Below are 12809 nucleotides of genomic sequence, written 5' to 3' on the forward strand. Positions count from 1 at the left end.
ACCAGTAGACTGCACTATCCCTCCACATTTGCAAGCAGACCAAACTTTTAAACTATTGTTCTGTCATTTAATTTATATACCAAACTTTTAACTACTGTTTTGTCATGAAATTTCCCTTTTAATTTATAATACACTACCAAATGCTTCATAATGACCACAAACATCAAAGTAACCTAACCAGAGACGTGGTTTCGTGAGTGAACCAAAAGCATGTGTTTAAGATGAAACATATGAAAATAAACATGGATTAAGTTACAAAATAGATATAAAGCCCTTCACTTCCACTTCCAAGTCCACAAAAAGGCAAGCAAAGGTTCTGTAACCTGGGAAAATCTTCAGTTCTTTTGGCATGACAGTAAAATGGATTTACACACGTAACCAACTTCAGATCTAGGGTCATAAATAAGATCTATGACACAATTTAGACTGTGCTGCAGAGCTGTACACAATGCTCCCACATTCTAGCGTTGACTGTGTTAGGGCACAGTAATGTTGGAGCATCACATGGCAGACAGAACTTTTCAATGTTCAGTGACCATTTGCATTTACTGCACAGCCACCTCAAATGAGGTCTTCCCAAGAGATAGTGCTGTCAAGAAGGCAGCCTAGAAACTTGACAGCTGGAGATGTGGTGTTAAAGGAAATCATGAAGGGGACACACAAAAACCCAGCAATCAAATGAACTGTACACACAGGGTCCTTGCTGTGGAGAAGGAAAATCCATTTTGCAGAACCAATCAACAGCTGCCATTTTACAGTAACCAAGTTCTGGGAACTACAACAAGTAGCAACATCATCAGTATACAATGATATTGAGACAGATGGACAAACTGCATTAACCATTCCACCAATGGTGACTATAAATAGAACTACACATCTAACATTCTTGTGGCACTTCACTGCCTTGAAGATGACACACAGAATAGCCAAGACAAGCACAGAAATAATAATCTGGGGGGGGGGGGGGGGGACTTCTCAATAATTGAAATAATCTGGGGGGGGGGGGAGGGGGAATTCTCCTAAACTTATACATGAGGTCTGATCAAAATGTATTGACAGTGAATCTCTGAAACTTAAATGCACTGTAACTACCGGAATGGAAAGCTTGTTCTCTTCAGAACTGGTTCCTTCAGCATGTAACACACTTGTTCAACCATTCCTAAATAGTGCTCGACAAACCTCTCCAATTCAGTTTATAGAATCACCAACAGCTGCTCCACCACACTGAATTCAATCACTTTCATGTCACAAAATCTAGCGCCTTTCAATGTTCTTTAAGTATATGGAATAGAAAGAGTCATGCATTTGTTAAAGTCTCATGGTTGTGGAGCATACTCATCACATCACCCAACATCCTCAAAACTGAAGCCAATCAGTCTTACTTTTGTCTTGCTGCAAAGATGGCATGCCTTTATTAGTAGAAGAGAGGATGGGATTCCCGAGACCTACGTTTTATCACCTGTTAAAGACATCTTATACCTGACTATTCACAGAACATGGGACATGAATTTAAATTTCTGAATTCTGCAAAGTCATTTGTTTCTGCATGCATATCTGTTAAGATTGCTATGTTTTAATATTTCTCTAATATATACTGCATTACAATAAAGAGTATTTTTAAGATTTATGAAGAGTGGCACACACGAATCCAAAACTGTGCAGTTTACAATTTTAAAATTCAAGGAATGTTCTGTCTACAGATATTATGACAATTTTTAAGAAATTAATTCATTCCATAACAGAAAATCCATCTCATCTCTACACTCAACAAATCAGCAACATACTTTCTTCCAAGACACACGTCTTAATGTTACTGCAGACTGTTTTTACTGTGAAAATCATTCATGCTCTCATTTCTGTTGGATGGTGTAATGTAAACTGGAGGTCATCAACTAATATCTGATCCACTGTTTTGAATTCTTATCCAGTAATACCACAAAACACAGCAACTGACTGAGAGACCCTACACTTCATACGAAAATATCATGAATGCATTTTCGAGCAATACATACTAAAACAAGGTAAACAATGACATCAAATCAGTTTTTACAATTGTAGCATTATCTTGAATCTTGAATGAGTCAGCCATCAAGTTTTTCTCAATACTCTTTATGGACAAGTCCCTCCCTCAATTAAGCCATGAATTATGCAATGTTCAGGATAGTAAATAGAAGAATTTTCTTGTTCATGTCTCTGTCTTCATTCAATTAAGCATAACTACTATCTTCGGCATGTATCAATCTCAAATTCACAAGTTCGGGTTCAACAGGTGCAGTACCTTACATATAAAGAAGATGAATATTGTGTGCACCAAAACAAAACTGAAGGATTTTTCAGTAATATTATATAATTACAACATTAAGAGCCTGTTCAGTTAAAGCACAGTTTGCTGCTGTTCTGTATTAAACACTCCTGCTGCTTAAAGCCCCACTACCAAAGGGCAGTGTTCTGTTGTGCATTTTTTGTGGGCAAAAGGATTCAATGCAAAGGATATTCACAAAGAAACGTTTTCTATTTACAGCAGGAAGTGATTGTTGTGTAAAGCAGTTCACAAGTGGGTCAAGAAACATGGCAATTGTCTCACTGATGATGAAGAGGTTGAAACACACATGCAGAAGTGGCTGAGACAACAGTCAAAAGACTTCTATGCTGCGGGTTTTAACACACTGGTAAAAGCGATGGGACAAGCTTATCAATGTTGGTGGAGGACATGTCAAGAAACAGATGAATTTTAAAGGTTCAAATATCATGTTTTACATTTCATATCCATTTGTAACCTATTTACTGACTCCCTCACAAAGATTATGCCACACCAATGACATAATGCATACTTTTCTATATATGGGATAGTGAACGAATTATATGCAAGCACATACACATATTCAAATGATTCTTATAGTATGAACTCAAGTAAATATAATTCAGTAGTCACAATAATAGAACTGAAGACAAAAATGTGTATTATGTAATCCTGAAAACACTTACCCTACTGTAGGAGGTGCCCCTGTAACCCTGACTAGTGGAGGGGGTTGTGCTACTGCCATGTGGCTATGTTGTGATGGTGCTAAGGGCATAGGCAAGGACACCTGGAACAAAATACAAAACTCTCTAAAAAATGTCGCAATATACCATTCCACCCCCTCTCTTAAATACATGCACTGTATCTCGCAGGAGGGTGTGAGGAGAAGAAAGGCAAATTTATATATGAAAAAATATTTATTATACAGAAGTGATCTCACAATTCAGTAACGCAAAACTCAAAGTCTTTTTTGTCACCTACTAAATCTCAATGTGAGCACCATAAGTTTCTGGACACGTGTCAAAATGTGAACACATGTTCACAAGCATAATTTCAGTTACTGCTGCAAATGTCAATTATGTGATGCCACAGATGTCAAGGATGTGCAGTTTTCTCCTAAGTGACAATAGAGGAATGGGTCCAATAGTGTTGGGTACAATGATCTTGGGACCATGCCAGAAAACCGCCTCCTCCAATCCACTTGTTCAGAAAGTGGAAACATTTCCAAAGCGTGGGGCCGCTCATCCTGCTGGAGCCGTGAATCACAAAGATTGCAACACTGTATTGCTCTAACATGTTCAGGTATGAATGGCTTGTTGTGGTTGCTTCCTGAAAGAAAAAAGCTCCATGCGACACCACGTTATCATTTGGTGTGTCTCTCTGATGCTTCGTAACTTCTTCTGGTAACTACCCCAAATTCTGCAGTTGTCTGTTCAAAGTACCATTCAAATGAAATGCTCTCTCCTCAGAAAAACACCAAGTCCAGGAAAATCTCAACCACCATAATTTTTTCTGCAGCACTTCCTCATGGTCTCCTGCTACAAGTTTGATGTGCTGCCTGCTGTAGCCGCAATCTGTATGCATGTTAATATCTGTCTATATCATGAACGTCTTGTGGAGAGCCGAAGATGAAGTTGCCTGCCTGCCTGATGGGCTACAGAGGAAATGCTTGTCTAACACACTCATCTTCACTGGATGTCCTTGGACATCCTAGCAATTTCTGATTTACAGCACTTCAGTTTCTCTTCGACAACTACCCTATTTATCAACGGAGCTGTAGCTTGGTGCTGAACCTGCATGCACTAACTGCAACTTACGCTGAACATGTGTAATGAACACGTTAAAAATAATATGGAATAGCATTTCAACATGTTCCGAGCAACTCGTGGTGCTCGCATGGAAACTTACTATGTCCCCCACCCCTTGCCAAAAAAAAATTCTTTGACTCTTGTGCTACTGAATTGTGAGATCACCTCTTCTGTATAATATGGGCAAATATTTTTCTGCATATCACTTTTTTCACACCTTTCTCAGGCTCCCCTTGCATGTGTGTGTGTGTGTGTGTGTATACACACACACACGGGGAAACACAGTGGAACTTCTACTTCATACAAGAACAAAATGGGTAATTAAAATAACAAACTCCAAAAACATATCCTCATAATGACAATGAATTCTCAAATGCAGTTGATTGATACAAATACATGTGAGTACATAGTACTGCCACTTAAGTTCTACAGTCAGCATAAGTACGTGATACATTGAAATCTTTGGTGATCGGAAGTGGGCACAGTTCAAATAGTTGAGAATGACAGTCACAAATCAGTATTTGATTCATTAGGAAATGCTTACTTCCATTCCGTTCAGAATCTTTTTGTCTTCTCATCTGTCTAAAAACGTAAAAATTAAAATACACAAAACTATAATCTGCCTGTAGTTTTGTATGGGTGTGAGAATTGGTCTCTGACATTAAGAACATTGGCTGAAGGTATCTGAGAACAGAATTTTGAGAATACTTGGGCTAAAGATGGATGGAGGAGAAGGCTGAAGAAAACTGTATATGGGGAGCTGCATAACATGTACTCTTTGCCAAATATAATTTGAATAATCAAGTCAAGAATAAAATGGGCAAGGCATATAGCATGCATGACACAAAGGAAAATGCATATAGATTTTTGCTGGGAAATTTAGAAGAGACCACTAGGAAGTCCTAGACATAGGTGAGAGGATAATATTAAAATGGATCCTAGAGAAAGTGGATTGGGTGGTATGGACTGGAATGATCTGGCTTAGGATAGGGACCACTGGCAAGCTCTTGTGAATGTGCTAATGAATCTCTGGTTTCCATAAAATGTTGGGAAATCCTTGAGTAAGTGAGATACTGGTGGCTTCATAAGAAAGACTAACTCCATGGTGTTAAAGTCTGTTACTTAATTGGTTTCATTTAGTGCTGCCAAACATCACACATAGGCCTATTTCATATTCAAACTGAATAATTTTTTGGGGGGGGGGATACCCACACGTAAATAAAACTTTGGCATACATATATCACTGTGCAATGAACACAGCAAATTCTACTTCAAACGTGAAACCTTGAAACCTATTATTAAATTTTAACATTTTGTGTATAGGTGCTGATCATTAGATTGACTCATTCATGCTTTCAAATATTCACCAATTACCTCTCTTTATTTGAATTTCCAAAAGCCAAGACACATATCGTCACTACTGAAGAAACCGGAAAGTGTATCAAAATAATGCATGTTCAGTGAAGAGAAACTATGCTAGGCTTGAACATATACCTCAGAAATCCCTAGACGGTTCATAAATTGTCAAAAAATGTACCCATGACCAGGTTTGTATAAATATAGAAGTCAGCATAACAAACAGCATACTACAGTGAAAAACTTGTTTATCTTCATTAGCAAAAGGATAACTGAACCATCTAAATATAAATAAGAGCCACTTCCTTTCATATGCAGGGAATATCCAATGTGGCATTGCCTGCATATGGTGAAAGGACTGATGACAGGATGGACAAATAAAAGGGATAAAGGAGAAAGGTCTAGCGAGATAAGGGGGGTAGATGAATAAATGAACAGGGATCACAAAATTGTTTTAATGTTTTGGAAAAAGAGGGAATCCTTTACGGTATATACATGAGTGTACTATGACTGTTATACAGGGTGTTTCACGACTTTAGGGCATAATTGCAGGAGGTGATTTCCTAGGTCTTTGTGATCAAAAAAGTTCATATAAACATGTGTCCGAATTTGGACAGTTACAGAGTTATGACCGTTTTAAACTCAGAATAGAAGGTAACGATTACTGACAATAAACGGAACAAAATAATAAACAAGCATAATACATGATGCATTTAAAGTATGAATGTAAAGTTAACTTCGTGAAATTACCTTTAATTTGAATTTATTGGTGCTTAGAGCTGATTTGCGAAAATGCCACCGCCGGCCGCAACACAGGCTGCCGCTTGGCTGTGAACCGCGCCAGACATACCAACCCTCCCCACCTTAGGTACATCTCAAGTGTCAAGATAACGAGAATGCTCTGTCTGTAGCTGGCTAAAAATAGTGACTCGCCAGCTGACAGACGCGGTTCACACGAGGGTGTGTATGGGAATGAAAAAACGGTCTAACTCCGTAACCGTCCAAAACCGGACACATGTTTATATAAACTTTTTTGATCACAAAGACCTAGGAAATCACCTCCTGCAGTTATGCCCCAAAGTCGTGAAACACCCTGTATATTACACCAATATGGATCCATATTAAGCATTCAATTAATTTCAGATGTATTTGTAGAACTACCTCATGATGGTCCTGTGAGGACCAAAACATGCAGTAACCACTGAAATAAACCATCTGTTGAGAGTTAACTTGAGTTATTTAATTAAATATTGTTCTGTCAACAGCAAAACCTTTTTCTGTTAATTATTATACACAACAGGATGCATATAATGAAGGTCTTCTATTCATTTCTTTACTGCCAAAGGCTAGCGTACTGCTTACAGTGGCTGGGATGGAAGGTAAGCCAGTAGCACAGATGCTACTGGGACTGAAAACATTACGAAAAAATATAGAATTTGAAATATGAGACTGCTACAGGGCTAATCTTCTAAAGGGGATGCACAACAGACATACAACCACATTGCAAGGGTTGCATAATGCCGACAACTTCAATTTAATCTAATCAAAAGCATGTTTCAATACAATTTGTCATAAAAACATACTATCAAAGGCACTACTGTGAATAAGACACAGGCACACCAGATGTCTTCACAAGATAAATCAATGATACGCACAAAGAAAGGAGAGCGCCATGCAGTTAACATGGTAAAATGTCAGACATTGTTTACAACCTGATGTAACTGTGTGCTAGTATTTCCCTTGTTCCTACAAAATATTCTGACTCTGTCGAAGTGGCTCACTGCTTACCAACCTGTGGATAATACTGGGGAGCAGGTCTTGGCCGAACCGGGTTGTAAGTTCTTGGAACACTGTTACTCGTGGGGCTTAGCTGAAAAGAGAACAGAAATATTATCATCTTAGAAAAGCTTCACATATCAAAACAAAATGTAATCATAACCTCACAGACTGAAACTCCATTTATGGTTTCTTTTGAGGGCAATAGATGTGAATGTAAAACTGAGGAAAATGTTAAACAGAGATGATACTTTGACATTGATAATACTGAGTACACTGAAATATAGTATATGCCTAATGGGGGAAAACCTTAAAGCAGGACATTAAATGGGGTCCCAACATATTAAAAGAAAAATAACAACAAAACAATGATAAATTGGGAGATAATTACTGGTCACTTGAAAATAATGCAGTAAAGAACGGGGAAGGAAACCTACGAATAAGACTACGTTGTCATGTGTGGCTGTCAGTTATTTCCCTAACTTTCCCTTATAACTAAGGATTTAATTCATGACATTTGTGTACATCTACAATGTGCTAACTACATACGATACAGCTGAATAAGTAGCCAGCATATTTGCAACACTGTTGTTTCCTCTTATTCTGAGAATGTAAAAGGAAAGTGTAGAGGAACATATCTCCCAATGCAGAAGCTGCACGAATGAGAAAGGGGGCGCGACTACTTCAGTATGTTTTGCTGGGATTTCTTCAAAGACGCGGGATATGCTTAAGGGCAGCCTGTAATCACTCTAAGCATTTTCTGTAAAATTGTGTGTCTTTGTCTCACTTTACATTTCTGTTTCTTGCGCTACTTCAACAAGTTTCAAGCCACAGACTGAGGGTGTGTATTTTTGAAGTGGTTCCAAACAGAACTTCATATGTCCTCTTCTGGATCTGACTGACTAGAGCTAGATCAAGATATGAGGCGTAAGGCCAAATAAGTAACCGGCATACCTTCAGCATTACGAAGTTTCCTCCTAATCTCAGCACTTTGTACTAAAGTTATTTAGTATGTTCTGCCTCCAAGACCCCACAGCCATTTATATACAGTCACACATAATGACATTTATAATGTAAATACACAGAAATACTTTTGAAATCTCTTTTGCTGTTACTGTCCCATGACTAGTGTTATGGGCACGATTTTCTTTACACTTTAGTCCTATAATATAATTTGCCAACATCAATTCTTAAACTCTGTCAAATGCCAGATGTACCCTGATTTCAGAAATTTTTTAAACGTGACAAAGAGTATGTCTTAGAACAGGCATTTCCCTCATTTTTTCAGCTGATATATTAAATAACGAGAGGTGGCAATACCAAAAAGGCATATAAGGAAAGAAAAAAGATATTACTCACTACACATGTAAAATGAATAATAAGGTAATCAAACTGGTCTATTTTTATGGCAATGTGACTACATGAGCACTTTCATTTTATGAGTCAGTACAGTCACACTTCCCAAGTTAAATTTCACACACAGCATCAATTTATTAAATCAGTACACTTGTCACCATTTGCCTCTACTCAAATGCAACTCTGTTAAAACAGAAAACTTACACTATGCATTGAGATGGGTGGCTGTGACATTCGGATAACTTGTGCAGGCTGTGGAACCATTCCTGGCTGAAACGCTGGCTGCCCACCAACAAGACCTGCCCAACCATTACACACTGCCTGAACAGTTGCTGCACTCAAATTGACTGGAGACGAAACGGTGGCAGAGGAAAGGGTAGCTGTCCTTTGCTGTGTGGCAGGTTGGGAAAGGGTAGTCACTATTTTATTCCCAGCTGTCACTGGATGGTGAAGAGTGGCATTTGTGACGACGGAATGTTGCTGCTGCGTTGGTGGTAAACCAGGCTGCTTAGTCCACATTCCTGCACTTGTAACAGCTGTACTACCTTTATTGCTTGCAAGCAAAAGCTGTGAATCTACTACTTTGCTTGGCCAATAATCTTCAAACACAGTCCCCGGCGGAAAGTAACTTTTAATATCACTCAGACTTATAACTGAACATGTCTCACTGGCAAACAGTTCATTGCGAATTCCTTGCACTTTACAACAAAATTTTAGATATGCTAAGTCCCACCCTTCTAACCTCTCTGCTTTAAGTTTCAAGTTATCTGTTTCACCTTCAAAATAGAAAAGTGGAACATACTTGAATCCATCTCGCACAGTATATGGAACCACAGATTCACCATTGATGCGGATAAAACCACATTTGTCCTTGGGATTACTTGAGCTAAGGAGAAGTTTGTTGTAACAGACATCCAGAAAGTTATAAAACTCTCCTGCATCCTGCAAGCGCACAACTAAGTCTTTGGATGTAAACAACTCTCGCCCAAATTGACTTTCGCAGTGCCTCATATTCACCTCATTCAAAAGTCTTGCTTCTGGTTCCGTAATGTAATAACTACGGATACAGGTGCAGCTATAAATGTCTGAATGTAGATAACTCAGGTACTTATTAAGAAGTTTCATTTCCACCATCCGCACTGCACAATACTTTTCACCAGAGCGGAAAATAAAAGGAATATGACATTTACCAAGTGTTACCCAGCCAAACCTGCCTCTCACACTATCTTCATCAGAAGGTGACGTTCTGTCTGATTCCCCCCCTGTCCCAGATTTCTTATCCTTTTCACTACTTGGTTTAGTTTGACCATTTGATCCACGTGAAAGGTAGTTCAATATCCCGGGCTGTCCTGGTTGTACTATGTGTTGTTGGCCACCCTGTCCAACTGGACGGGTTGCCCCGGAAGCCATCTTCGCCTTATTTGCTTCCACCATTTTTGCTGCCAATTCTCTGATTTCTGCCTCATCTGGCCTCTCTTGTTTAATTGCCACGTTCTCAAGGCCTAGACAAAATAACCAGCCCATCAATATCAGAAAACATTTTATATACACAGTTAACAACATCCATTACAAGGATGTAAATGTTCCACCTCTCACACATGCAGTACACAAGCAAAATATTTTAACAAAGCTGTCTAAAAACCAAACCCCACATTATAACCTAATCTGCAGTTGTTTCACTTCAACCATATCTCCTTTGAACAAGAGCAGCATACTTCAACAAATCACGCTTCAGATCCTGCTTCATGTAACTCGCTAACTTGCTTCAAATCTCGGTTCTGATCCTGCTTAATAAAGCTCTGGGCTGGACATGTTTTTATTTGACAGATACTATAATTCTATGACATAAGCATCTGTGATATAATGAGGTCAAGGTTTTCTGTTGTTGTACGGGCAACACATATGAACATCTAATATATCCCTAACCGCTAGATTTTCATAAGCGTACATAAACCTATTTTATTGACATTCCGCTATTCAGGGTGTATATATAAATATGCGAACACAAATTTTCGCGGTGATAGGCCTATGTGATCAACGAACCTTGGTGTGGATAAACTTCACGTATTAACGCTTTATTGATTTCTTATGGATTAAAATAAATATCAATAACATTACAGTTCGTTTCCTGTTTACAATATTCGTAATATTTCCTAACTTAACTAATCCTACCTGGTAATGTTGTTGGCTTGGCACTGGTTGGTAAGGCGGCAACCGAGGGTAACGCCATTATACTTTCACGTTGCTTCAGCCATGTAACAATTGAAATGAGATGAGCGACTGTAAAATTATAAACAGTAATAGCATAAAACAGCTACCGCTTCTCTCTTACGGTACATTCAGCATAACTCTTACACGATAACACAACACTTAGTAAAGTTATCATACGTATTGCTATGTCCACTTTTTTCTATTCATGTATAGAACGTCACACATTTCTTCCCTTCGTTTTGAAAGCCAAGGGAAAATGCCTCACCTAGCCTCGCATACAGGGCACCCATTTTCTGAATACCCGTTTTTCTTCACTTGTGAGTCATTCTCGTCAAATGGCGGTCGTAGCTAGACACTAGCCAATCACAGCGTGCCATGTGGCTACAACAAAAAGACTACGCCATCGTTGTGATGACGTCACAAGATATTTTTGTGTACCTCGCAGTGAGGCTAGAACATACGTTTCCAAGGTCTTTCCTGAACGCATGCATATATATATATATATTGACACGATATTTCCAAATGTGACTCCTGAAGTCAAATGCTTGGGCCCTATTTACTTGTCCTGAGACAAAACGAAAGGATATTTTCAAATTTTTCCAAAATATTTATTCTCTGTTATGGCATTAAATATTAATGTTCAATGAAACGATAATTATAAAAATCAATACACTAACCTAACCTCTTATCCTATTGATTATCGGTGCTGTTTACAAAATCATAAATGTAAGCGTTATTGTAATTTTATTTTAAAAGGCCAGCCCTAAAATATGTTGGATATGACAATTAATGACCCTACGAAGAATGCATTACCATACGATCTTGCTTGTAATCTCTTAAGTTGGCCCGGAATACAAAATGGCTGCCCCCATTGTTGACGAAATTGGTCATTTTTTCAGAAACGTACGAGTAGCATTATCATCCTCACTACGCGATCATAATGGAATACTAGAAAGTTATATCATGACGATATCCGAAAATACGAGAACAGTTTTCAGATCCTGTTTACTCTTCCTTCGTTGTTAATGAAAGATGTACTTCCGGCCCAACTAATTCTTCCCACTGTACACACTCCTCCCTTACTTTAATGCAGTATGTCGGAAACCCGTCTCTGTCCTCGTTTTGACATCTAATTCCGCAACTGTAGAACTACTTAAATTGTTTTTGCCATACATCCCCGTTTGTAATTAAGTGATACACCCTAAAGCCCCGTAGGAAGTATGACACAAGGGTCTACCTTGGTTTCAAAACGTACTATCCACCCCAGCCAACAATTGTAACAGTATATTGTTGAATGCTGATTTTTACATGGATAAGCTATACATTCAAGGCTCATGCGCACAAACAGTATTTAGAACGACCCAACCGTATCTTGTAGCGTCAACAGCCACGAAGGATTTAGTACAAAAACTGCACACTTCCATACTGTTTGGGAAGGTTGCCAAGATACTGAAAAATCGACCGTGTGTGCATTTCCATAAGGGCGAAAATGAATGCACAGAAACGACATTTTAGACCTTAAAGAAGCTCTTCAAAGTTTGTATGTATATAACGGACTATACGAAACACAAATCACAAAGAGGGGGTTCGAAGTACACTTTTTAACAAATTTAGACTAGTCTTTCATTGCAATAACACAAAATTAAATTTAAATGAACTTACGATGCAATGGCCAACGAAAGTCTCCATTTACAGCGAAGAACCTAGTTTAAACGAATATGATCGAGTACATTTGCCTGGAAATGTGACCTTGGAATTCTTTCGCGCAAAGGAAATGTTACACGTTTCGAAACTTTTGCGCAACAGGAATGGTTGGGCATTGCATTTTTATTGCACTAGTAGTACTCAGTACCTTGAACTTAATTGACCGACAAGAATGCAGCCTCATAAATACATGCTTGACACGTGAGTGTACATACTGACCGAAAGTCATATGAAGATACAGCATCGTTACAACAAAACAAAAACTTCAACTTCCTCACTCCGTAACAAAGTGCCGGATC

The 12809-nt window shown here is 38.5% G+C and overlaps 1 protein-coding gene across 2 annotated transcripts in view; it reads right to left on the reverse strand.

Moving 5' to 3' along the window:
- Window positions 1-11134, reverse strand: part of LOC111863857 — a 36995-nt gene extending 25861 nt beyond the window's left edge. For both annotated transcript variants that reach the window (XM_033751229.1, XM_023850608.1), the window contains exons 1-5: window positions 11072-11134; window positions 10768-10875; window positions 8800-10097; window positions 7256-7333; window positions 2986-3086 (exon numbers count right to left, since the gene is read on the reverse strand). In XM_033751229.1, coding sequence (XP_033607120.1) covers window positions 2986-3086; window positions 7256-7333; window positions 8800-10097; window positions 10768-10875; window positions 11072-11096 — 1610 coding nt within the window. In that variant the 5' untranslated portion in view covers window positions 11097-11134. The remainder of the gene's footprint in view (window positions 1-2985; window positions 3087-7255; window positions 7334-8799; window positions 10098-10767; window positions 10876-11071) is intronic.
- Window positions 11135-12809: the final 1675 nt, after the last annotated feature.

This window comes from Cryptotermes secundus, unplaced genomic scaffold (genome assembly GCF_002891405.2).
Source record: "Cryptotermes secundus unplaced genomic scaffold, Csec_1.0 scaffold46, whole genome shotgun sequence".
Taxonomy (NCBI): Eukaryota; Metazoa; Arthropoda; class Insecta; order Blattodea; family Kalotermitidae; genus Cryptotermes; species Cryptotermes secundus.